Raw genomic sequence first — 27675 nt, 5'->3', positions numbered from 1 at the left:
TGAAGGCTCTTCACAGATGTGGGTTGAACCCAGTCATGAATGGCTTGGACCTTAACAGGATCCATTTCTATAGAAGAAGGAGAAAAAATAAACCCCAAAAAAGAGACCTTCTGGACCCCAAATAGGCACTTAGACCCCTTCACAAATAGAGCATTATCACGAAGGATCTGGAATACCATCCTGACCTGCGTCACGTGAGACTCCCAATCATTGGAAAAAATCAAAATATCATCCAAATACACAATCAAGAATTTATCAAGATAATTGCGGAAAATATCATGCATGAAGGACTGAAATACAGAAGGAGCATTAGAAAGCCCGAAAGGCATCACCAGGTATTCAAAGTGGCCTTCGGGCGTATTAAATGCAGTTTTCCATTCGTCACCCAGTTTAATACGAACAAGATTATACGCCCCTCGAAGGTCAATCTTGGTAAACCAACTAGCCCCCTTAATCCGAGCAAACAAATCAGAGAGCAAAGGTAAAGGGTATTGGAATTTGACCGTGATCTTATTAAGAAGGCGATAATCAATACAGGGTCTCAAGGAGCCATCCTTCTTGGCAACAAAAAAGAATCCTGCTCCCAATGGTGACGAAGAAGACGGCCGAATATGCCCCTTCTCTAAAGACTCCTTAACATAGCTCCGCATAGCGGCATGCTCTGGCACAGACAGATTGAAGAGTCAGCCCTTAGGGAACTTACAGCCAGGAACCAAGTCGATAGCACAATCACAGTCCCTATGAGGAGGAAGGGAACTGGACTTGGGCTCATCGAATACATCCTGGAAATCTGACAAAAATTCAGGAACATCAGAAGAGGGGGAAGAGGAAATTGACATTAAAGGAACGTCACTATGTACCCCTTGACAACCCCAACTAGTCACAGACATCGATTTCCAATCCAACACTGGATTGTGTACTTGTAACCATGGAAAACCCAGTACAACAACATCATGTAAATTACGCAACACCAGAAAACGACAATCTTCCTGATGTGCTGGAGCCATGCACATAGTCAGCTGAGTCCAATACTGAGGTTTATTCTTGGCCAACGGTGTAGCATCAATACCCCTCAAAGGAATAGGGCTCTGCAAAGGCTGCAAAGAAAAACCACAGCGCCTGGCGAAGTCTAAGTCCATTAAGTTCAGGGCAGCGCCTGAATCCACAAATGCCATGACAGAGAAAGATGACAATGAGCAAATCAGGGTCACAGACAGGAGAAACTTAGGCTGTACAGTACTAATGGTAACAGATCTAGCGACCCTCTTAATACGCTTAGGGCAATCAGAAATAGTATGAGCAGAATCACCACAGTAAAAACAGCCCATTCTGACGTCTGTATCCCCTCTGTTCCACTCTAGTCAGAATCCTATCACATTGCATAGGCTCAGGACTGTTCAGAGGACGCTGCCATATGGTGCACCACTTTGCGCTCGCGCAGGCGCCGATCAATCTGAATGGCTAGGGACATAGATTCGCTCAAACCAACAGGCGTGGGGAACCCCACCATAACATCTTTAAGGGCTTCTGAAAGACCCTTTCTGAAAATTGCTGCCAGAGCATCCTCATTCCATTTAGTGAGCACAGACCATTTTCTAAATTTCTGGCAGTACAATTCTGCCGCTTCCTGACCCTGACACAGGGCCAACAAGGTTTTTTCCGCATGATCCACAGAGTTAGGTTCATCATACAATAATCCGAGCGATTGAAAAAATGCATCCACATTAAGCAATGCCGGATCCCCTGACTCAAGGGAGAATGCCCAGTCCTGAGGGTCACCACGCAGCAGAGAAATAACTATTTTAACTTGCTGAGTGGGGTCACCAGAGGAACGGGGTTTCAGAGCAAAAAACAATTTGCAGTTATTTTTAAAGTTCAAAAACTTAGATCTATCCCCGTAAAACAAATCTGGAGTAGGAATTCTAGGTTCTAAGGCTGGAGTCTGAACAACATAATCTTGGATACTCTGAACTCTTGCAGCAAGCTGATCCACACGAGAAAACAAACCCTGAACATCCATGTCCGCGCCCAAATCCACCCAGAGATTAAGAGGAAGGAAAAAGACAAAACAGACTAAAGAAAAAAAAAATGGCTCAGAACTCTTTTTCTTTTCCTTCTTTTGAGATGCATTCAACTCATTTTTGGCCAGTTGTACTGTTATGGACTGGTAATTTAGGAGCGACATGCGACTAGCTCAGGGCAGGTGGTAACTATACAGACCGCAGTTCCTGATCTTAACACAACACTAGCAGTAGCCGTGGAATGTTCCTGTCACTCCCTGGACATCTCGTCACAGCCGGAGAACTAGCTACCCCTAAAGGTAGAAACAGGAAAGCTATCTTGCCTCAGAGAAAATTCCCAAAGGATAGGACAGCCCCCCACAAATATTGGCTGTGAGAGGAGAAGGAAATGACATACACAGTATGAAACAAGATTTAGCAAAGGAGGCCAGTTCTAGCTAGATAGACAGTAAGGAAAGAAACACTGTGCGGTCAGTAATAAAAACTAGAAAAAGTCCACCGCAGAGATATGCAAAAATCTCCACACCTGACTAAAGGTGTGGAAGTCAAAATCTGCAGCCCAGAGCTTCCAGCTTAGCTGAATAGATCCATACTGATAAGCTGGACAAATGAGCAAAACATAGAATGTGCTGAATAATAAAGTCCACAACAAGTGGACTGCAAAAGGACAAGCAGGACTTATCTTTGCTGAACGGGTCAGAGTGTCAGGGAAATCCAAAGAGCCGTGCCTCCAAGCAAGAACAATTGACAACTGGCATTGATTGAGGGATAAAGCCAGACTAAAATAGCCGAGCAGAAAGACGATCAGTGGAAGCAGCTGCTGATGCTAAATCCAAAAAGCAGCTATACCACTCAAAACCACAGGAGGGAGCCCAAGAGCAGAATTCACAAAAGTGCTACTTACAACCACCAGAGGGAGCCCAAGAGCGGAATTCACAACATGCGCCTGCACTTCATTGCGGCGGTATCTTAAGAAAGGACAAGAAGTGAGGTTTATTGTGGAGAGTGAGAAACGAGATCACAGCACAAAGGAGAATAGAACCAGTAGGAGTCGTGCCCCGAAATCGGCAACATCCTACTGAGGCGCGTAGCCAGTGGCTGGAACGCCGAGGAAGTATTGGGCTCCATGCATTACTTCAAACAGTGGCAGGGCAGTTGACTTTAGGTTGGCTGTCTCACCTAAATCACCTAAGCAGACAACGAAGGCAATTGTGGGAGAGGGGCGACTCTAGGGTCCCTATAAAATAACTCCAGGCCTACCCCGTCATACGGGTGCGTCCTAGCCAAATCATCTGGGGGACGGAGAAAGAAAGAACATCAGAAACAGACACAACAGTTGTGAGGACTATCCCGTGGTGCTCAGCAGGGAGGTACTACAACACACAGGTGCTAGAAGGTAGGCACTGATTTCCACCTGCAAAGGGAACTCTGGATGTGCCTTCGGACCGGCTGGTCTCAGCCAGCCCTGTTAGCAGTGCTCTGGATTGCGGATCCAAAAGCCTTCAGTAAAGAGGTAAAGAGACTGCAAACCTGTGTCCTCGTTATTCATCGCACCTTGCACCACGCACCATCATCACACCTTTCATTGGACGCCCCTTAGCAGGGTCACGGACCGGGTCTAGCCACCGTGACAACCCCAGGACCGAGACAGGGAGGCCTGGTACCGAGTACTCCGCGGCCCTGGGTCTGGGGGCACTCCAACTGTCACACAAAATACTTAATAAGTAACATTTCCCACATGTCTACTTTACATCAGCACAATTTTGGAACCAAATTTTTTTGTTTGTTAGGGAGTTATAAGGATTAAAAGTTGACCAGCAATTTCTCATTTTTACAACATCATTTTTTTTAGGGACCACATCTCATTTGAAGTCATTTTGAGGGGTCTATATGATAGAAAATACCCAAGTGTGACACCATTCTAAAACCTGCACCCCTCAAGGTGCACAAAACCACATTCAAGAAGTTTATTAACCCTTCAGGTGTTTCACAGGAATTTTTGGAATGTTTAAATAAAAATGAACATTTAACTTTTTTACACAAAAAATTTACTTCAGCTCCAATTTGTTTTATTTTACCAAGGGTAACAGGAGAAAATGGACCCCAAAATTTCTTGTACAATTTGTCCTGAGTACGCTGATACCCCATATGTGGGAGTTAACCACTGTTTGGGCGCATGGCAGAGCTCGGAAGCGAAGGAGCACCATTTGACTTTTCAATGCAAAATTGACTGGAATTGAGATGGGACGCCATGTTGCGTTTGGAGAGCCCCTGATGTGCCTAAACATTGAAACCCCCCACAAGTGACACCATTTTGGAAAGTAGACCCCCTAAGGAACTTATCTAGATGTGTGGTGAGCACTTTGACCCATTAAGTGATTCACAGAAGTTTATAATGCAGAGCCGTAAAAATAAAAAATCATATTTTTTCACAAAAATGATTTTTTCGCCCCCAATTTTTCATTTTCCCAAGGGTAAGAGAAGAAATTGGACCCCAAAAGTTGTTGTACAATTTATCCTGAATATGCTGATACCTCATATGTGGGGGTAAACCACTATTTGGGCACATGGCAGAGCTCGGAAGGGAAGGAGCGCCATTTGACTTTTCAATGCAAAATTGACTGGAATTGAGATGGGACGCCATGTTGCGTTTGGAGAGCCACTGAGGTGCCTAAACATTGAAACCCCCCACAAGTGTCACTATTTTGTAAAGTAGACCCCCTAAGGAACTCATCTAGATGTGTTGTGAGAGCTTTGAACCCTCAAGTGTTTCACTACAGTTTATAATGCAGAGCCGTGAAAATAAAAAATAAAAAATTCCCACAAAAAGTATTTTTTAGCCCCCAGTTTTGTATTTTCCCAAAGGTAACAGGAGAAATTGGACCCCAAAAGTTGTTGTCCAATTTGTCCTGAGTACGCTGATACCCCATATGTGAGGGGGGGAACCACTGTTTGGGCGCATGGGAGAGCTCGGAAGGGAAGGAGCGCAATTTGGAATGCAGACTTAGATGGAATGGTCTGCAGGTGTCACATTGCGTTTGCAGAGCCCCTAATGTACCTAAACCGTAGAAACCCCCCACAAGTGATCCCATATTGGAAACTAGATCCCCCAAGGAACTTATCTAGATGTGTTGTGAGAACTTTGAACCCCCAAATGTTTCACTACAGTTTATAACGCAGAGCCATGAAAATAAAAAATCCTTTTTTTTCTACAAAAATTATTTTTTAGCCCTCAGTTTTGTATTTTTCCAAGGGTAACAGAGTAAATTGAACACAAAAAGTTGTTGCCCAATTTGTCCTGAGTACGCTGATACCCAATATGTGGGGGGGAACCGCCGTTTGGGCGCATGGCAGAGCTCAGAAGGGAAGGAGCGCCATTTGGAATGCAGACTTAGATGGATTGGTCTGCAGGCGTCACATTGCATTTGCAGAGCCCCTGATGTAACTAAACAGTAGAATCCCCCCATAAGTGACCCCATATTGGAAACTAGACCCCAAGGAACTTATCTAGATGTGTTGTGAGAACTTTGAACCCCTAAGTGTTTCACTACAGTTTATAACGCAGAGCCGTGAAAAAAAAACTTTTTTTTTCCACAAAAATTATTTTTTAGCCCCCAGTTTTGGATTTTCCCAAGGGTAACAAGAGAAATTGGACCCCTGTTTGGGCACACGGGAGAGCTCTGAAGGGAAGGAGCACTGTTTTACTTTTTCAACGCAGAATTGGCTGGAATTGAGATCGGATGCCATCTCGTGTTTGGAGAGCCCCTGAGGTGCCTAAACAGTGGAAACCCCCCAATTATAACTGAAACCCTAAACCAAACACACCCCTAACCCTAATCTCAACGGTAACCCTAACCACACCCCTAACCCTGACATGCCCCTAACCCTAATCCCAACCCTATTCCCAACCGTAAATGTAATCCAAACCCTAACCCTAACTTTAGCCCCAACCCTAATTTTAGCCCCAACCCTAACTGTAGTGCCAACCCTAACCCTAGCCCTAACCCTAGCCCTAACCATAGCCCTAACCCTAGCCCTAACCATAGCCCTAACCCTAGCCCTAACCCTAACCCAAACCCTAGCCCTAACCCTAACCCTAGCCCTAACCCTAACCCTAGCCCTAACCCTAGCCCTAACCCTAACCCTAGCCCTAACCCTAACCCTGACCCTAGCCCTAACCCTAATGGGAAAATGGAAATAAATACATTTTTTAAATTTTTTAATTTTTCCCTAACTAGGGGGGTGATGAAGGGGGGTTTGATTTACTATTTATAGTGTGTTTTCTAGAGGATTTTTATGATTGGCAGCCGTCACACACTAAAAGACGCTTTTTATTGCAAAAAGTTTTTTGCGTCACCACATTTTGAGAGCTATAATTTTTCCATATTTTGGTCCACAGAGTCATGTGAGGTCTTGTTTTTTGCGGGACGAGTTGACATTTTTATTGGTAACATTTTCAGGCACATGACACTTTTTGATCGCTTTTTATTCCGATTTTTGTGAGGCAGAATGACAAAAAAACAGCTATTCATGAATTTCTTTTGGGGGGGGAGGTGTTTATACCGTTCCGCGTGTGGTAAAATTGATAAAGCAGTTTTATTCTTCGGGTCAGTACGATTACAGTGATACCTCATTTATATCTTTTTTTATGTTTTGCCGCTTTTATACGATAAAAACTATTTTATAGAAAAAATAATTATTTTTGCATTGCTTTATTCTGAGGACTATAACTTTTAGATTTTTTTGCTGATGATGCTGTATTGTGGCTCGTTTTTTGCGGGACAAGATGACGTTTTCAGCGGTACCATGGATATTTATTTCTGTTTTTTTGATCGCGTGCTATTCCACTTTTTGTTCGGCGGTATAATTATAAAGAGTTGTTTTTTGCCTCGTTTTTTTTTTTACGGTGTTCACTGAAGGGGTTAACCAGTGGGACAGTTTTATAGATCGGGTCGTTACGGACGTGGCGATACAAAATATGTGTACTTTTATTGTTTTTTTTTCTATTTAGATAAAGGAATGTATTTATTGGAACAATATTTTTTTTTATTATTATTATTATTTATTTAGGATTTATTTATTTATTTATTTTTTTTACACATGTAAAAAAATTTTTTTTTACTTTTTTACTTTGCCCCAGGGGGGGGACATCACAGTAAAGCGACAGATCGCTGATCTGACACTTTGCTGTGCACTATGTCAGATCAGCAATCTGACGCGCACTGCTGGAGGCTTCCCATCGCCTGCTCTGAGCAGGTGCTGTGAAGCCACCTCCCTGCAGGACCCGGATGCAGCCCCTCAGCCATTTTGGATCCAGGCCCTGCAGGGAGGAGACGCTCGGTACAAGGTGAGCACATCGCCTTGTACCGATCATCTTAGGGAAGCACGCAGGGAGCCCCCTCCCTGCGCAATGCTTCCCTATACCGCCAGAACACTGCGATTATGTTTGATCGCAGTGTGCCGGGGGTTAATGTGCCAGGGGCGGTCCGTGACTGATCCTGGCACATAGTACCGGATGTCAGCTGCGATAGTCAGCTGACACCCAGCCGTGATCGGCCGCGCTCCCCCCGTGAGCGCGGCTGATCGCGCTGGACGTACTATTCCGTCCTTGGGAAGTAGGGCCCACTCCACATGGACGGAATAGTACGTCCAATGACAGAAAAGGGTTAATCTCATCCTCAAATCTCCCCATAGTGCTGCACTGCCCTTCATCTCCTCCTTATTTGTCTACCATGCTGCTGATCTCTCCATTCTGCCAATGATCTGGGATTAACATCCTCCATAATCCAAACCTCCCATTGCAGTTTCAAAGATTTTTCCTGTGCTGCACTAGTTCTCTGGAATGAACTACCCCAGACAAGACGCTTAATTTTCAGTGTCTACAGTTTTATGCGTGCCCTAAAAATATGCCTCTTTTGTCAGGCCTATCCCATCACATAGCCAACATAGCTGTTCTTTGCTCTCCATTTTACTACGTTTTCCTAGGAATGATGGTTCTTTCTTTCTAAAGTCTGATATTGTTTATACATCTCCCTTCTGATTTGTATGGTGGAATACAACCCCTGGCAAAAATTATGGAATCACCGGCCTTGGAGGATTTTCATTCAGTTGTTTAATTTTGTAGAAAAAAAGCCGATCACAGACATGGCACAAAACTAAAGTCATTTCAAATGGCAACTTTCTGGCTTTAAGAAGCACTAAAAGAAATCAAGAACAAAAAATGTAGTAGTCAGTAATGGTTACTTTTTTTTAACCAAGCATAGGGGGAAAATTATGGAGTCACTCAATTCTGAGGAAAAAATGATGGAATCATGAAAAACAAACAAAAAAAGCCCCAGAGAGGAGGGGGAGGAAGAAAATTTTAAAAAAAGGACACGGGCCCTTTAAATCTTCAGGGGCGCCGACCGCTGCCATGACCAGGGCCGGCGACACCACCCGGCGAACCCTTGTAAGCGCTGGGGGCCCTGGGCAAATGGGGGTGGGACACAGAGTATGGGGTCCGTAAGTTGGGGGAGTCCGGTGCCAGCACTGGCATCGGGCCCCCCTTCTAATACTCACCTATCTTCATTCCGGGCGGCAGCTGCAGTGTCTTCAGAAGTTCAGCGCCCTCTGACTCTGCGACGTCTCAGGGCAGAGGGTGCGATGACATCATCACTGCGCGCTCAGCCTCTCTGTCCTGAGCATTGCAGAGCCGGAGAGACGCTGAGTGTACGGGACCTGCGATGGGAACGGGAGAGGTGAGGATTTTACTTTTTTTATGTATTGGGCCCATAGTAATGTATGAAAGAGCGGGGGAGGCATAATACTGTGCGGGGGGCATAATACTGTGCGGGGGGGCTTAATACTGTGCGGGGGGCATAATACTGTGCGGGGGCACAATACTGTGCGGGGGGGCATAATACTGTGTGGAGGAGCTGGGGGGGCGTAATACTGTGTGGAGGAGCTGGGAGGGTGTAATACTGTGTGGAGGAGCGGGGGGCCCATAATACTGTGTGGAGGAGCTGGGAGGGTGTAATACTGTGTGGAGGAGCGGGGCACCCATAATACTGTCTGGAGGAGCAGGGGGCATAATACTGTGTGGAGGAGCTGGGAGGGCGTAATACTGTGTGGAGGAGCGGGGGGCCCATAATACTGTGTGGAGGAGTAGGGCACCCATAATACTCTTGGAGGAGCGGGGGGCATAATACTGTGTGGAGGAGGTGGGGGAACAAAATACTGTGTGGAGCAGTGGGGGGACCATAACACTGTGTGGAGGAGCGGGGGGCATAACACTGTGTGGAGGAGCGGGGGGCCCATAATACTGTGTGGAGAAGCGGGGGACCCATAATACTGTATGGAGAAGCGGGGGGCGTAACACTGTGTGGCTGTGTGGAGGAGCGGGGGGCATAATACGGTGTGGAGGAGCGGCGTCCCATAATACTGTGTGGAGGAGCGGGGGGCCCATGATACTGTGTGGAGGAGCGGGGGGACATAATACTGTGTGGCGGTGCGGGGGGCCCATGATACTGTGTGGATGAGCGGGGAGGCATAATACTGTATGGGGGAGCGGGGTCCCATGATACTGTGTGGAGGAGTGGGGGGCCCATAATACTGTATGGAGGAGCAGGGGGCATGATACTGTGTGGAGGAGCGGGGGGCATAATACTGCATGGAAGAGAGGGGGGCATAATACTTTGTGGAGGAACGGGGTCCCATAATACTGTATGGAGGAGTGGGGGGCATAATACTTTGTGGAGGAACGGGGTCCCATAATACAGTATGGAGGAGCAGGGATGCATAATACTGTATGGAGGAGCGGAATCCCATAATACTGTATGGAGGAGCGGGGGGGCATAATACTGTGTGGAGGAGCACAGGGCCCACAATATTGTATGTAGGAGCAGGGGGCCCATGATGTGCTGTATGGAGGAGCTTTATATGGGGGCCATAATACTTTATGGAGGACTACGTGGTTGGCCATAATACTGTATGGAGGACTATGAGGTGCCCATAATACTGTACGAAAGAGCATTATATGGGGCCAATAATACTGTATGGAGGAGCATTATACGGGGCAATAATACTGTATGGTGGACTATGTGGTTGGCCATAATACTGTATGGAGGAGTGGGGGGCATAATACTTTGTGGAGGAACGGGGTCCCATAATACAGTATGGAGGAGCAGGGATGCATAATACTGTATGGAGGAGCGGAATCCCATAATACTGTATGGAGGAGCGGGGGGGCATAATACTGTGTGGAGGAGCACAGGGCCCACAATATTGTATGTAGGAGCAGGGGGCCCATGATGTGCTGTATGGAGGAGCTTTATATGGGGGCCATAATACTTTATGGAGGACTACGTGGTTGGCCATAATACTGTATGGAGGACTATGAGGTGCCCATAATACTGTACGAAAGAGCATTATATGGGGCCAATAATACTGTATGGAGGAGCATTATACGGGGCAATAATACTGTATGGTGGACTATGTGGTTGGCCATAATACTGTATGGAGGACTATGAGGTGCCCATAATACTGTATGAAGGAGCATTATATGGGGCCAATAATATTGTAAGGAGGAGCATTATATGGGACAATAATACTGTATGGTGGACTATGTGGTTGGCCATAATACTGTATGGAGAACTATGAGGTGCTCATAATACTGTATGGAGGAGCAATATATGGTGCCCATAATACTGTATGAAGGAGAATTATATGGGGCCAATAATACTGTATGGAGGAGCATTATATGGGGCAATAATACTGTATGGTGGACTATGTGGTTGGCCATAATACTGTATGGAGGATCATGAGGTGCCAATAATACTGTATGGAGGAGCATTATATGGTGCCCATATTACTGTATGGCGGACTATGTGGTTGCCCATAATACTGTATAGAGCACTATGTGGTTGCCCATTATACTGTATGGAGGACTATGAGGTGCCCATAATACTGTATGGTGCACTGTGTGGTGCCTATATATTGTACTATATCTGTTTTTTTATCTGTGCATCAGGAATCGTGGCATGTGTTAAAGGGGCCCACTGATACTCTTCCACACGAGGCCCATGAAAACCTGGAGCTGACCCTGGCGACAACGCACATCAAGATGAATGCCGGCTGCAGCTGTGACAGGGCGCTCTGCTCTGTGACAGGCCATGTGTTGAAGTCACATAGCAGTTTTGTTAAAGGGAACCTGTCACTCCCAAAATCGACGATGAGCTAAGCCCACCAGCATCAGGGGCTTATCTGCCGCATTCTGTAATGCATTATCGATGTGAATACTTTTCTGCCCAATGATGACAGAAGTATTCTAGGAGTGATACCTTTATTGGCTAACCAGAAAATAATATGTTTGTAAGTTTTCAGAGCACAGAGGCTCCTTCTTCAGGCAGGATTACAAATGGATTAAATGCCTGAAGAAAGAGCCTCTGTGCTCTGAAAACTTACAAACATATTATTTTCTGGTTAGCCAATAAAGGTATCACTCCTAGAATACTTCTGTCATCATTGGGCAGAAAAGTATTTACATCGATTTTTCTGGATAACACGGTACCACAATACAAATTGTTATTGTACATCATGTAATGCATTCTGTAATGCTGGAGATAAGCCCCCGATGTAACCTGAAAGATGAGAAAAAGAGGTTAGATTATACAGGTCCTTCTCAAAAAATTAGCATATAGTGTTAAATTTCATTATTTACCATAATGTAATGATTACAATTAAACTTTCATATATTATAGATTCATTATCCACCAACTGAAATTTGTCAGGTCTTTTATTGTTTTAATACTGATGATTTTGGCCTACAGCTCCTGATAACCCAAAAAACCTGTCTCAATAAATTAGCATATTTCACCCGACCAATCAAATAAAAGTGTTTTTTAATAACAAACAAAAAAACCATCAAATAATAATGTTCAGTTATGCACTCAATACTTGGTCGGGAATCCTTTGGCAGAAATGACTGCTTCAATGCGGCGTGGCATGGAGGCAATCAGCCTGTGACACTGCTGAGATGTTATGGAGGCCCAGGATGCTTCAATAGCGGCCTTAAGCTCATCCAGAGTGTTGGGTCTTGCGTCTCTCAACTTTCTCTTCACAATATCCCACAGATTCTCTATGGGGTTCAGGTCAGGAGAGTTGGCTGGCCAATTGAGCACAGTAATACCATGGTCAGTAAACCATTTCCCAGTGGTTTTGGCACTGTGAGCAGGTGCCAGGTCGTGCTGAAAAATGAAATCTTCATCTCCATAAAGCATTTCAGCCGATGGAAGCATGAAGTGCTCCAAAATCTCCTGATAGCTAGCTGCATTGACCCTGCCCTTGATGAAACACAGTGGACCAACACCAGCAGCTGACATGGCACCCCACACCATCACTGACTGTGGGTACTTGACACTGGACTTCAGGCATTTTGGCATTTCCTTCTCCCCAGTCTTCCTCCAGACTCTGGCACCTTGATTTCCGAATGACATGCAAAATTTGCTTCCATCAGAAAAAAGTACTTGGGACCACTTAGCAACAGTCCAGTGCTGCTTCTCTGTAGCCCAGGTCAGGCGCTTCTGCCGCTGTTTATGGTTCAAAAGTGGCTTTACCTGGGGAATGCGGCACCTGTAGCCCATTTCCTGCACACGCCTGTGCACGGTGGCTCTGGATGTTTCCACACCAGACTCAGTCCACTGCTTCCTCAGGTTCCCCAAGGTCTGGAATCGGTCCTTCTCCACAATCTTCCTCAGGGTCCGGTCACCTCTTCTCGTTGTACAGCGTTTTCTGCCACATTGTTTCCTTCCTGTACAACAACAGTCGCACTCAATAAAGGAATTTTTAGAATTTCTCGTTAATCAAAAAAACGTGATTTCTTTATTGTGAACAAACACCAAAATCAGGGTATCACCGCAGTGTTTCAAGGTAGGTAACGTTTCGACCCACAGGGTCTTTCTCAAACCTTACTTTCAGAGGTAGATACCGAGAAGAGGGCATAGATCCCTGTAGAGATGCAGAAGTCCCGTTAGGGGCTGTAGTGTGAGGAAATCCGGTGTCTGCGGTGGTGGTGTACCGCAGACACCGGATTTCCTCACACTACAGCCCCTAACGGGACTTCTGCATCTCTACAGGGATCTATGCCCTCTTCTCGGTATCTACCTCTGAAAGTAAGGTTTGAGAAAGACCCTGTGGGTCGAAACGTTACCTACCTTGAAACACTGCGGTGATACCCTGATTTTGGTGTTTGTTCACAATAAAGAAATCACGTTTTTTTGATTAACGAGAAATTCTAAAAATTCCTTTATTGAGTGCGACTGTTGTTGTACAGGATTATAGTTTGGAGTATCCCTCCATGTTCAGTCTGCACCAGCACTAGCGAGAGTGCACGTCTTATCCTTCAACACATTGTTTCCTTCCAACAGACTTTCCATTGAGGTGCCTTGATACAGCACTCTGGGAACAGCCTATTTGTTGAGAAATTTCTTTCTGGGTCTTACCCTCTTGCTTGAGGGTGTCAATGATGGCCTTCTTGACATCTGTCAGGTCGCTAGTCTTACCCATGATGGGGGTTTTGAGTAATGAACCAGGCAGGGAGTTTTTAAAAGCCTCAGGTATCTTTTGCATGTGTTTAGAGTTAATTAGTTGATTCAGAAGATTAGGGTAATAGGTCATTTAGAGAACCTTTTCTTGATATGCTAATTTATTGAGACAGGTTTTTTGGGTTATCAGGAGTTGTATGCCAAAATCATCAGTATTAAAACAATAAAAGACCTGACAAATTTCAGTTGGTGGATAATGAATCTATAATATATGAAAGTTTAATTGTAATCATTACATTATGGTAAATAATGAAATTTAACACTATATGCTAATTTTTTGAGAAGGACCTGTACTCACCCCGGGGCGGTCCCGCTGCGGTCCGGTCCGATGGGCGTTGCGGTCCGGTCCGAGGCCTCCCATCTTCTTACGATCACGTCCTCTTCTTGTCTTCATGCTGCGGCTCCGGCGCAGGCGTACTTTATCTCCCTGTTGAGGGCACAGCAAAGTACTGCAGTGTGCAGGCACCGGGAAAGGTCAAACAGTACTCTTCATCAATCTGGCTCCATCTTTCTCTGATTGCTGTTGCCAGATCAGCTTTGCAGGTCGGAGCCTTGTCATGGACCATTTTCTTCAACTTCCACCACAGATTTTCAATTGGATTGAGATCAGGACTATTTGCAGCCCATGACATTGACCTTATGTGTCTTTTTTCCAGGAATGTTCTCACAGTTTTTGCTCTATGGCAGGATGCATTATCATCTTGAAAAATGATTTCATCATCCCCAAACATCCTTTCAATTGATGGGATAAGAAAAGTGTCCAAAATATCAACATAAACTTGTGCATTTATTGAAGATATAATGACAGCCGTCTCCCCAGTGCCTTTACCTGACATGCAGCCCCATATCATCAATGACTGGGGAAATTTGCATGTTCTCTTCAGACAGTCATCTTTATAAATCTCATTGGAACGGCACCAAACAAATGTTCCAGCATCATCACCTTGCCCAATGCAGATTCGCGATTCATCACTGAATATGACTTTCATCCAGTCATCCACAGTCCACGACTGCTCTTCCATAGCCCATTGTAACCTTGTTTTTTCTGTTTAGGTGTTAATGATGGCTTTCGTTTAGCTTTTCTGTATGTCAATCCCATTTCCTTTAGGCGGTTTCTTACAGTTCGGTCACAGACGTTGACTCCAATTTCCTCCCATTTGTTCCTCATTTGTTTTGTTGTGCATTTCCTGTTTTGGAGACACATTGCTCTAAGTTTCCAGTCTTGACACTTTGATGTCTTCCTTGGTCTACCAGTATGTTTGCCTTTAACAACCATTCGCATGTTGTTTCTATTTGGTCCAGATTTTAGACCCAGCTGACTGTGAACAACCAACATCTTTTGCAACATTGCGCGATGATTTACACCTCTTTTAAGAGTTTGATAATCCTCTCCTTTGTTTCAGTTGACATCTCTCGTGCTGGAGCCATGATTCATGTCAGTCCACTTGGTGCAACAGCTCTCCAAGGTGTGATCACTCCTTTTTAGATGCAGACTAATGAGCAGATCTAATTTGATGCACGTGTTATTTTTGGGTATGAAAATTTACAGGGTGATTCCATAATTTTTTCCTCAGAATTGAGTGACTCCATAATTTTTCCCCTTTGCTTGGTTAAAAAAGTAACCATTACTGACTACCACATTTTTTGTTCTTGATTTCTTTTAGAGTTTCTTAAAGCCAGAAAGTTGCCATTTGAAATTACTTTAGTTTTGTGCCATGTCTGTGATCTGCTTTTTTTATACAAGATTAAACAACTGAATGAACATCGTCCAAGGCCGGTGATTCCATAATATTTGCCAGGTGTTGTATATTGGAGCAATGTAAATAGAATTACAATTATTAGTAAATGGTTTATCATTGTGAGATACCAACCGGTCTTATTAGAGATCTGTTTTTCTGGACAAGGGCCACAATCGTAGCAACATTCCAGACGACCTTTCAATTGGATTTTTTGGTATCCAGGGAGGCACCTTGCACTGCACACCGATGTGGGCATCTGGATAAAATATAAACAGCAATTATTTATTGAGATTATAGCATTGTGCAAAAGTTTTACAAAAATATAGAAAAAAATGCAAAGTAAGAAGCTCTCAAAGACAGAAGGGTTAATAGATTATTTTTATCAGTTAACGAGATTCAAAAGGGAATAAAGAAAAGAAAGATCTTACCCATCAGTATTTAGTGACTTCCCTTTACCTTCAAAATTGCTTTAACTCTTCTAGGCTCACTTGTAACTTGCGCAAAGTCAGGAATTTTTTAGGATTATAGTCAGGTGTATGAGAAACCAGTTATACCAGACAGGTGATAATCACCATTTACATTTACAATGAAACACAGTATCTTAACTCCATGAAAATTCCTCTCTATCAAACCATACAATTAAGCTTTTATTAGTCATTTTAAAATGTTTAAGAGTATAAAAATGTGTCCCTACTCTGCCTCAAATTAATTATTCCTGACATCTGTCACTTGTGTGTATTCATTTGATGACATCCCGGGGTGCCATCACCTGTATAAAATGATAGGACAATTAGAATTTAGGGCACATGTTTCACCGCATGTCCACAACATGTCCAACATAGCACTAGTCCCACCAACATGTTTCACGGCATGTCCCACCAACATGCCCAACATAGCACTAGTCCCTCCAATATGTTTCATGTCATGTCCCCTCAATATGTCCAACATAGCACTAAGTACATCCCCACATTCAATGCGGCCTTTAAGGAGCTAAATAAGGTGTACAAGGAGCAAATATCCTCATGGTGGGAGGTACAAAGCCTGGATAATTACATAAAATCAGGCATTGTCCCTCGGCACCTTAGAATTACATTATCACCTGGTTATCGTTATAAGAACTCGAATCTGTTGACACGGTGGGAAAAGGAAGCCACAGATAGTTCAATAAGATTGATGAGGCTCCTTTTGGAAGAAGAGAAGCAGAACCTCTCCACCTTAAACGAGGCCTTAAAGGAACAGATAGAGATAACCAAAAAATTTTCGGCAGAACCAGATTTTTCAAAAAAAGAAATCCAATTACAAAACTCTTTGGAAAGGTTTCATTACCATTTAAAAGAAAAAAAGCATAAATTCTTTATTCGAGACCTCCAAGAGTTCAAAGAGAATAAAGCCTATACCTTCCTGACAACCAGATCTCAACGTAAAGTTGAGACAGACATTTCATCATCAGAGGCAGAAGCTTCTGATAGTGACACGAGAACTCACAACCAGAGAGGTAGAGGCAGAGGCAGGGGTAACGGTCGGGGTCGAGGAGGAAACAGGAGGTCCCCCCCCAAAAGTAGTTTTTTAGAACTCAGCTACCCTCTCAGGAGTCGCACCAACGCACACAACCCAGTATAGACATGCAGGTCATTAACCTATCCTCCAGATCCCTCAATAGGGAAGAGGTGCAACTACTTAGTAGAGGTCTTTCATTTGTTCCTACGTCCGACATGGACACCTTTGAGGTCATCAAAGATTTAAACCTCTTCATTAGACAACTTAAATGGAAGAAATACTTTGTGAGGGAGGATAGAAAACAATGTGAGAGTTTGGGTATACCTGATGACCTACTGGGTGATGTACGTTTTTTGTTCCATCTCGCTGACATGGATCCTAATCAGGAAGGTATAGGACCATTCACCAAATTAAAGAACAAAAGTTCAAAAATGCCCCCACCAATGGGGGATATTGGCTCCTTGGATATTTTCTTAAATTTGGTCACAGAGGACATAGTCAAATTATCAGGGTCAAGAGGCAGAAACACCTATAATCTCACAAAAAATGAGATCACTTGCCTCCACAATCTTGAAAATGACTCTAACATCGTTATAAAGCCCTCTGACAAAGGGGGCAATGTGGTCGTTATGAATTCAACAGACTATAGACTTTTGTGCCTTGGCCTTTTAGAAAAAACTAATGAGTATCAACTCCTTAGAACCAATCCTTTGACTAGGTTTTTTGATGAATTGAAGATGATTGTTGAGCAGGGCTTCGCAGATGGTATTCTTGGGAAAGAGGAGAGAGATTTCATACTTCCCAAATATCCAGTTTTACCTACTTTCTATTGTCTCCCCAAAATTCACAAGGGTACAAATCCCTTAAAAGGGGAGACCCATTATGTCGGGGAACAATAGTCTGACCGAAAAATTGGGGGTGTACATCGATAAGGTACTCAAACCTTTTGTCAGTTCATTGAATTCGTATGTACGGGACACCACGGACCTCCTAAGCAAATTGGATGGTGTTTTTCTTGACCCCGATATGGTAATAGGAAGCATAGATGTCGAAGCTCTATATTCCTCCATTCCGCTTGACAAGGGCCTAGCGGCTGCTAGATATTTTTTGAACAGAAGGGGCATACAATTTGACAAACATAATAAATTCATACTGAAAAGTTTGGAGTTTTGCCTCACTAAAAATATCTTTCTTTTTGACCAGAAACTCTACCACCAGCTCAGGGGCACCGCGATGGGCAGCCCTTGTGCGCCATCATATGCTAATTTGCTCCTGGGCTGGTGGGAGGAGACAATGGTCTTCGGTGATTCTACGTTATGTCTCGATGATAAAATCATATTATGGCTTCGATACATCAACGACATTCTGGTCATTTGGAGAGGGAATTCTCTGGAGTTTGGCTCGTTTGTTGATGGCCTTAATACCAACAATATAGGCCTTAGTTTCACGTATGAAGTGAACCCCACAAAATTGTCCTTTTTAGACATCTGCATTGAAAAAACTTTCAGTGGAGCTATAGCGACGAGAACACACAGGAAGAGTACATCAACGAATTCCCTCTTGAGATGGGAGAGTAACCATCCCATCCCTCTCAAGAGAGGAATACCAAAAGGACAATACCTGCGTATGCGCAGAAACTGTTCACAACTTGAAACATTTCAAGAACAAGCCAATGATTTGCAGATGAGGTTCTTGGAAAGGGGATATCCACAAGGCATTTTGAAAAGAGCCTATAAAGAATCTGTAGCAAGAGACAGGAGGGATCTATTGGTCCCCAGAATGAGAGATGAATCCGACACTAAGGTTCGCTTCATTACAAAATATTCAAATGGGGCCAATGACATAAGAACCATCTTGCAACGACATTGGTCGGTTTTAGCAATGGATGATGACATTAAGGAGTTTCTTCCAGAAATACCGCAAATTACATACAGAAGGGGGAGATCCCTAGGTGACCGTCTTGTCCACAGTCATTTTCAATCCAACCAGGGAACAAAGAATTTTTTGAAAAATCAAGCTACAGGTTGCTTTAGATGCGGGAGGTGCAAAGCTTGCGACTCTATTCTTCCTAGCAAGTCCTTCTGCGGTAATGTCAGCGGTACCTCGTACTCCATCCGACACTTCATCAACTGCCGCACCAAGGGGGTGGTCTATAAGGCCACCTGTGTGTGCGGGATGGAGTACATGGGAAAAACCAAAAGGGAATTCCGCAAAAGGATTTGTGAACACGTCCAGGATATCCTGAATAAAAGGGATAACCTGGTGGCGAATCACATGAATATACATCACAATGGTGACCCCAAGAAAATTTAATTTGTCGGGATCGACAAAATTGTACCTTCACCCAGGGGGGGTGACTGGGACAAACAAATCCTGCAAAAAGAATGCAGATGGATTTTTAACTTGAAAACTACACAACCATATGGCCTAAATGAACAATTGTCATATGGTTGTTTTTTGTAATCCTTGTATATATTCTACTTTATGAAAACCAGCAGATTTCCCCCCCCCTCTCACCCCTTTACTCTTATCCCTATGGCTCTTCACCCCCTTTTTCCCCATCTTTAGAATTGTAGGTGGAAATAGGGATAATATAGGGATAGCCATCGAGGAGTGGGGGCGCCACAATGCGCAAATTCTTTAGGGTGCCAACCCCTGCTATAGGTAGGGTATCAGCAATTAGGTACCACAGCGCAGGCGTCAATAGTACTCTCCCTACAAATCTCAGAATTATAGGTATCCTGTTGATACCAACTTGGTGGTCACCCCTATTCGTTCTCCACACTCATCTTCTGTGTTTACATACCCCTTTATCCCCCCTATGATCAGGGTCATGTAGGGATGAGTAGCTAGGGACAGTCGTCGTTGAGTGGGGGTGCCATTTGCGCAGGTTCTTTAAGGGTGCCAACCTCCGCGTCAGGTAGGGCACAGCAGAATAGCTTTGTTCATGGTCCGTGGTGTCCCCGATTACGAATTGATGATAGCCTATTAGTAGTAATCTTTTTTTTCAAAAAGTTTTTCAAAAAATTTTTTTTTACATATTGATATATTTTTGGCCTATACAATTTTTTTTTTTTTTTCCTTTTTTCCTCCAATTCTGGCCTCCCCCCCTCTCCTTTTTTTAATGATGTTGGGATTGTCTGACACCGGGGTAAAACCCGGACCATACCCATGGATAAATGGAACAACTTTGTATAGTTTGAAAACAAGTTGGTTCCAACAAGTATGGTTGTTTCAAAATTGGTAAAGCATATTTTCGGGAACAACTTTACGGGTATAACTACTCCGCAATTACAGTTCTGGAGAGGTGTACCTCTATGCATTATGTCCTCATCAAAAGATGTTCCGGGGTACTTTGAAGGATGATAACTATTGAATATAATGTTTGCGTTCCATTGCGTGGAGCCTATGCGTTCCATTCTAGCGCATGCGCAAACTGAATATTGACGAAACCGGAAGTGAGGTCACGAGGACCGGAAGTGTAGCGCACGATGAGAACAGCGTGCGATACATCGCGGTCCGATTACACTGCATATAAGGGAGGCACAAGCGGGCGTTAGGTAACGTTCCCTGTCATTCCCCTGATGAGTCCTGGATAGGACGAAACGCGTTGGAAGACGCCATCTGCCGTCTACAATTTTCTCTCCATAACACATCAAATGGGTGAGATCATTCCAAGCTGCCTGTGATATAGGCGCTATGGCTGAATTCACATTGTATTTTGCCTGACTGAAGTATTATACAGTTGCGACATAGGTGGAAACCCTTGGTATGGGTATACAATTATTCCACAAAACGCATATATATATTTGACTATTCCAGTCAGGAATGTGTTTTTTTAGGCCTACTCAGCTGCTTTATATATATTTACATCTGGTTTTGGCATATAGCTAGGTTGATCAGTTTAAGGACTGAATGAGCACTCAAGTTGGTGATACTGAACATGTACGAGGATAATTGGGGGTATAATGCCCTATTGTGATTTGTTGTAGACATTACACATATCACTGGCGTACATGTGTACCCATGCCTGTCCGACTCTCTAGCATTGCTATTCTTGTATGAATAGGAACCAATGTATGTTGCTGGATCTTTTGTTTGAACGGATCAGCACATATATATTTTTTCCTACGTACCTTTTGTGTCCTAAGAGGGAACGCCAATCCCTCTTTTTTATTTCCTTTGTATTTGTCATATCACGTGGTGTAGGTATCACACTAGTCCTTTTTAATTCTTATTAATAAAAGTTACATTTTAGTCCAATTGCTATATATCTATAGCACTAGTCCCCCCAATATGTTTCAACACCATCTTTACGTTCCATCTTCCTTGGTCTCATCTCCTTGATATCCTGATAAAATCTTTCTCCTTGCGCTTCACTAACAGCACCAAAGTTTTTGGGAAAGACCAAATGCGAATGTAAAAAATATAACTTTAAATTAATCAGACAATCAAGACTGTGAAACCTGTCAGCATGTTCTCAAAGATGGGATCTTTTTTGTTACCTAGAAATTTCTTCACAACTTCTTCAAAAGAACCTCAAGTCCTTTTCCATTCAGTTTTCATTTTTGTTTCAAACCCGTCGTCCCTCATTCGTTTCCAAATATCAGCAAAAATGCCTCCCTTCAGTTTTATTTCAGGCAGTCCCTTACACTTGGTACACAGGTATGTAAAAGTCTGTCCTTCTTTCGGTAGAGCTTTCACAAACTGCTTCATCAGTCCAAGCCTAATGCAGAGCGGTGGCAGGAGGACTTCAGTGGGATCAACTAAACTTTCCGAAACTTTTTTGGCTCTAGTGATGAGTCCTATCCCAGCTGTCCCATTCACACATGGGGGCTTCGTGTATCCTTGTTACTGCCCAAGGAGCAAAGAGAAAACGTTCAATGACCACATATTGACCATGCTTGATCCTAAGTTTCATGAGAATAAAGCCAATCGCAGCACAGCGTCCATTACTTTCTAACCAATCTAATTACACAAAAATTATCCACCAAAGGTCACGCAAAAGGGTGAAAGTACGGTACAAGAAAAAGCCTATGGAGTCAGTGTTTGTGAAAAAAACTGTATGTAATGGAATTTTTTTGCTATTTTTACTGAGATCAGTGAGAATAAAAAAATCACTTCTTACTTTTCAAACAATTTTGCCCTTACAGATTTGGGTAATGGGTGTCTGCAGGCAGCAGAGAAGTGCAGTTATTATTATTCTTTGATGGTATAGCACCTTCATATCACGCTGCGCTTTATAGACATCATCACTGACGCAACCGGGACTCACAATCTACATTCCCTATCAGTATGTCTTTGGAGTGTGGAGAAACCCACGCAAACACGGGGAGAACAGACAAACTGACTGCAGATGTCGTCCTTGGTGGGATCTGAACGTAGGACCCCAGCGCTGAAAAGCAACAATGCTAACCACTAGGCCACCATGAAGGGTCCTGAAACGTTGGGGCTGCATTTCAGTACATGGAATTGGGGGTTTTGATCATGATGGTGTCCTCTATGTTGAGACATAAAGGCAGATTTTTATCCAACATGCCATCAGGAGGCATCTGATTTTTTCCAAATTTATTCTCCAGCTGGACAACAAAGCCCCAACAGTCAGCCATGTTATTAATAATGAGGAGTCCTGGGGTTTCTGATCCAACCCCACAGAGCCCTCAGTAAGTCTGTCTGGGATCACAGGAAGAGACAGAAGATCCGCACAAGATTCATACACAGAATCTCTGGGGTCAGGTCTCCAAGATGTTTGGCTCAATCTCCTGCCGAGATCCTCCATAACCTGTGTACAAGTGATCCAGAAGAATGGATGAAGGTGATGGTACGATGAGATGGGATTTACATTTCTCTTTTCTTTATTCCCTTAGCTTTTTTTTAATTAAAAAAAAATAAATTATCAATACTTCTATTTTTCAAAGAATTTTTATTTCAGTGGATTTTTCTCCACCTTATAGTCACCTACAAAAAATGTCCTAAACCGCAGAGCTACAGTACACGTGACTCAATATGTGCTGTTACATAAAACATGAATATTTCAGTGGAAGATACTACAGAAAGAAAACTAGTATTGGAGGATTGGGGCAGTTGTCCCAGAGAGAAGATCTGGGTCCATAAGTAGCACCACCGTAAGTAAAAGTCGTCATGTGCATAGGTGCTGCTGATGCTGATCTGAAGATGCGACGAGGACCAGGTGACTGGCGCTGAGGAGCGGAGGGGTCAGTGAGGTCAGGGATATAGTGGATATAAGGATTTTTACACATTAGGTTTTTTATGATCTGTGGACTGAAGTGGCCCCAGAGCCTAATAAGGCACTTTAAGTGAAAAACTTCTCTGCAAATCAAATTTTCCGGGAAATGTGCAAACAACAGTAGACTTCAAATTTTGCCTGATCCAATCATCTCTGCTTATGTTGATCAATATTGTATATTGTTTTTCGACACTTGTTCTCACTGTGTACATACTTCTGTTCTACCATGTGGTATCGGATGAAGGTCCATTTTCTCGTCTGTATATACTGAACCTGTTGGATTGCCTCACAATACATTTGTTATCAGTTGGTGAATACTTTTATTCAATCACCTGAACGGAGTGGATCCCTTCTCGAGCACCCATGTGCCATATATCCCTGACACATATTCTTCTCAGTCTTCACAGCTCTTCTGTTCTCATTATTCCTCTTAAAGGATGAGCGTGGGACCAGATCTGATCACAAGTGCCCTCCAGTAGAAAAACACTGTACACTGGAAAGCTATTTTACAATTAGGCCATGAGACCGGTCCTGTCCATCAGCGTGTTCCGTCATCAACTGCCATTTTGCTCCACAGACTACTTCTTTATTGTGGAACTATTTACATGGTGGATGAACCCTTTAAGCCTTTGCTTAGGATTCCACCTGTGAACGTGACCTTTTGTATGAACCTCGTTCATTAAGTGGCACTTTTCAGACAGAACTGGGGGCAGAACCGTTTCAGAATTCACTTTAGGTTTGAGCCATTTACCTGAGAAAATTTTGGACTCCACACGATGGCACCGCTGTCGATGCGAAACCGGTCGCTGCTTTCTTCATAGTAACCAACTACCCGCCTTTGAAGAGACTTGTTTGGAAAACCTACAAGGTTTATGATATCAAACTTGCTGGAAAAGTGTCCCTCTTTGTTAAAATAAACCTCTTCGCCTCCCATGGTCTCAAAATGAATGTTCTTCAGATAACGACTGAGCTGCAAACAAAAGAAAATATTTCAATCAAAGGTTTTCATCGCTAATGGGTTTCATTGTTGTAGTTTAAGCTTCACAGAAGACAGCCATGCTGGAGAAAAACATTGTGATGTCCCGACAACCAATCACCTCACCCTTCAGCCAAATAGTAGCCTCGGTGCCAGGTCACCGGTGAATGTGAATTCACCATTTTCAGTTTGGCAAGCAATATGTGAGTGTATCGGATTCTGGTAGTAAGTATGTCTCCTCTATTACTTCTCCAGGTAAGCTTTTCTTTGTGAAGTTGAAAAATATAGTTTTCCTTTGAATTCCTAAGAATTCCTGTGAGCCTCTAAACTCCAATCTCTAGAGATACCTCTCCTTAAATATTCTTCAGTAGCTGTCAACTTTTGGTAAAAAAAAAAAAAAAAAAAACGTAAAATTTATTGGAACCAGTCATAAATGTAGTTAAAATTGTGCATATCAGGGGCTGCGGGGGTCATCGATTACGACCTCTATCCCCCTGCTGAGAACATGTAATTGACATAGTTTACCTGATAAAGAGCAGACACGAAGCTTGTACATAACAACCTATAAAATTGTCCACGTGGCCAATTGGGACATACCCCTAAGCCAAAACCTTGAAAACCAACAAGCATAGAGGACTTCAAAGTCAATTGTGTCAAAATAATCACCAACCGAGATGAATAAAGACAACAAAATCCAAAAAGAAGTAGGGGTTCAGTACAAATCAATGCAAATTTTGTTAAACATGTATAATAGACAAAAACATCGCATAAAGATGGGCAAAAAAAGTAGCAGCTGATGAAGCGAAGGTGGTGAAATGCACGTCGAGGCTCTCCTGTGTCCTTGCACGCCCGCATCTTTACTACATCATGTCCCAAGGCAATATTATATAGCTATAATTGGCTTATATTTGGAATTTTTTTTCCTGGGGCATGTCTATGGATAAATATCACAGTAGAGATTTGTATGCACAGCACTTTATTCAAATAAAGTGTCCCCTGAGTGCGTTGGGGGACACTCGCTTGGCAACGGGATTAACACACACACGAACATTTTCTCACAAAAACAGTCTATTCCAGTATGTTTAAGACTCATAACCGCACCATAGGCCATGTTGCACATCACTTAACACATAGTCTATAGCACTCCATATCATACGGCTTTATCTCAGATACTTCATAGCACGACATTAGGTTGCAGTCTCTAAACATGCTGGACCTTACTCCATGACCCTCATCAGTGCACAGAGTCCCCAACTCTGGGTTACCTTCCTGGAGCTCCTGCTCCACACGCTGACTCCTTTTCAGTCCTTGGTTCGCAGAGAAGCTGCCTAACTGGGATCACCGTCCTTGTGACCAGGGCACTCACGACAGTCCAGACCCGCAGAAGAAACGGTAGCTTCCCTGTTATGATTTTCCCAATGGCAGGGAAATCAAAATAACAACGGACTAGCTCTCGGGTGATGGGAACTAAAGTGACCGTGACCTGAACCTGACACGACACTGGAAGTAGCCGGGGAGTGTTTCCTACGATGCCCTAGACACCACGCGCCAGCCGGAGATCTAACTACCCCTATCAGAGGAATATACAGGCCTGCCTTACCTCCAGAGATGAACCCCAAAAGGAGACAGCAGCCCCCCACAGATATTGACGGTGAGTCAAGAGGAAAAGACATACGTAGGATGAACAGCAGATTTAGCACAGTGAGGTCCGCTTACTAGATAGCAGAAGTACAGGAAAGAGTCACTTCACGGTCAACTTCAAAACACTACTCAAAAACACCATCCTGAAATTACTTTAAAACTCCAGTGACAACTCATGCCACTGGAGTGGCAATTTCAGTCCACGAGAGCTTCCAGCTACAGAGAGTCACATTGCAAATAGCTGGACAAAAATAGCATAAACTAGAAACAAAATTCAACTTAGCTGAACAGGATCTTGAGGCAGGAGAATGCAACAGAATGCTACTGATACATTGTTGGCCGGCATCAGACCAGCAGCCAAGCAGCCTTAAATAGGAAACTCCCCTAATGGGTGTCAACAGGTGATCAAGGATAGAAGAAGGCAAATAAGTGACACTACCATAAAACACCACCGGGGGAGCCCACAAACAGAATTCACAACAGTACCCCCCCCTTAAGGAGGGGGCACCGAACCCTCACCAGAACCACCAGGGCGATCTGGATGAGCACTATGAAATGCACGAACCAAATCAGGAGCATGAACATCAGATGCTGTCACCCAAGAATTATCCTCCTGACCATAGCCTTTCCACTTAACCAGATACTGAAGTTTCCGTCTGGAAACACGGGAGTCCAAGATCTTTTCCACCACATACTCCAACTCACCCTCAACCAGCACAGGAGCAGGAGGATCAGCAGACGGAACAACCGGCACCTCATACCTCCGCAACAATGACCGATGAAAAACATTATGAATAGTAAAAGATGCTGGGAGGTCCAAACGAAAGGACACAGGATTGAGAACCTCCAGAATCCTATAAGGGCCGATAAACCGAGGCTTAAACTTAGGAGACGAGACCTTCATAGGAACAAATCGAGAAGACAACCAAACCAGGTCCCCAACACAAAGACGAGGACCGACACGCCGATGACAATTAGTGAACTGTTGAGTCTTCTCCTGGGACAACTTCAGATTGTCCACAACCTGTCCCCAAATCTGATGCATTCTATCAACCACAGCATCTACTCCAGGACAATCCGAAGACTCCAATTGACCGGACGAAAAGCGAGGGTGAAACCCTGAATTACAAAAAAATGGAGAAACCAAAGTGGCAGAACTGGCCCGATTGTTAAGGGCAAACTCTGCCAATGGCAAAAAATCAAGCCAATCGTCCTGATCAGCGGACACAAAACACCTCAAGTAAGTCTCCAAGGTCTGATTAGTACGCTCAGTCTGGCCATTAGTCTGAGGATGGAATGCAGACGAAAAAGACAAGTCGATACCCATCCTGGCACAGAACGCCCGCCAAAATCTAGACACAAACTGAGTACCCCTGTCAGACACTATATTCTCAGGAATACCATGCAAACGCACAACATTCTGAAAAAATAGAGGGACCAGCTCAGAGGAGGAGGGCAATTTGGGCAAAGGTACCAAGTGAACCATCTTGGAAAAACGGTCACACACCACCCAGATGACGGACATCCTACGAGAAACAGGAAGGTCAGAAATAAAGTCCATAGAGATGTGCGTCCAAGGCCTCTTAGGAATAGGCAAGGGCAACAACAACCCGCTGGCCCGGGAACAGCAGGGCTTAGCCCGAGCACAAACATCACAAGACTGCACAAAAATACGTACATCTCGAGACAAGGAAGGCCACCAGAAGGACCTAGACACCAGATCCCTGGTGCCAAAAATTCCAGGATGACCTGCCAACGCGGAAGAGTGAACCTCCGAAATAACTCTACTGGTCCAGTCATCAGGGACAAACAGTCTACCAGGCGGACAGCGATCAGGCCTATCCACCTGAAACTCCTGCAAAGAGCGCCGCAGGTCTGGGGAGACAGCTGACAATATCACCCCATCCTTCAGGATGCCAGTAGGTTCGGAATCACCAGGCGAGTCAGGCTCAAAACTCCTAGAGAGGGCATCCGC

The 27675-nt window shown here is 43.9% G+C and overlaps 1 protein-coding gene across 1 annotated transcript in view; it reads right to left on the bottom strand.

Moving 5' to 3' along the window:
* Nucleotides 1–27675, bottom strand: part of LOC143810244 (vomeronasal type-2 receptor 26-like) — a 173251-nt gene that overhangs the window by 18755 nt on the left and 126821 nt on the right. The window contains exons 6-7 of the mRNA XM_077293111.1: nt 23835–24053; nt 15472–15595 (exon numbers count right to left, since the gene is read on the bottom strand). Coding sequence (XP_077149226.1) covers nt 15472–15595; nt 23835–24053 — 343 coding nt within the window. The remainder of the gene's footprint in view (nt 1–15471; nt 15596–23834; nt 24054–27675) is intronic.

The sequence above is a fragment of the Ranitomeya variabilis genome, chromosome 2, assembly GCF_051348905.1.
Source record: "Ranitomeya variabilis isolate aRanVar5 chromosome 2, aRanVar5.hap1, whole genome shotgun sequence".
NCBI lineage: Eukaryota > Metazoa > Chordata > Amphibia > Anura > Dendrobatidae > Ranitomeya > Ranitomeya variabilis.
This window is presented reverse-complemented; position numbering and strand designations above follow the sequence as displayed.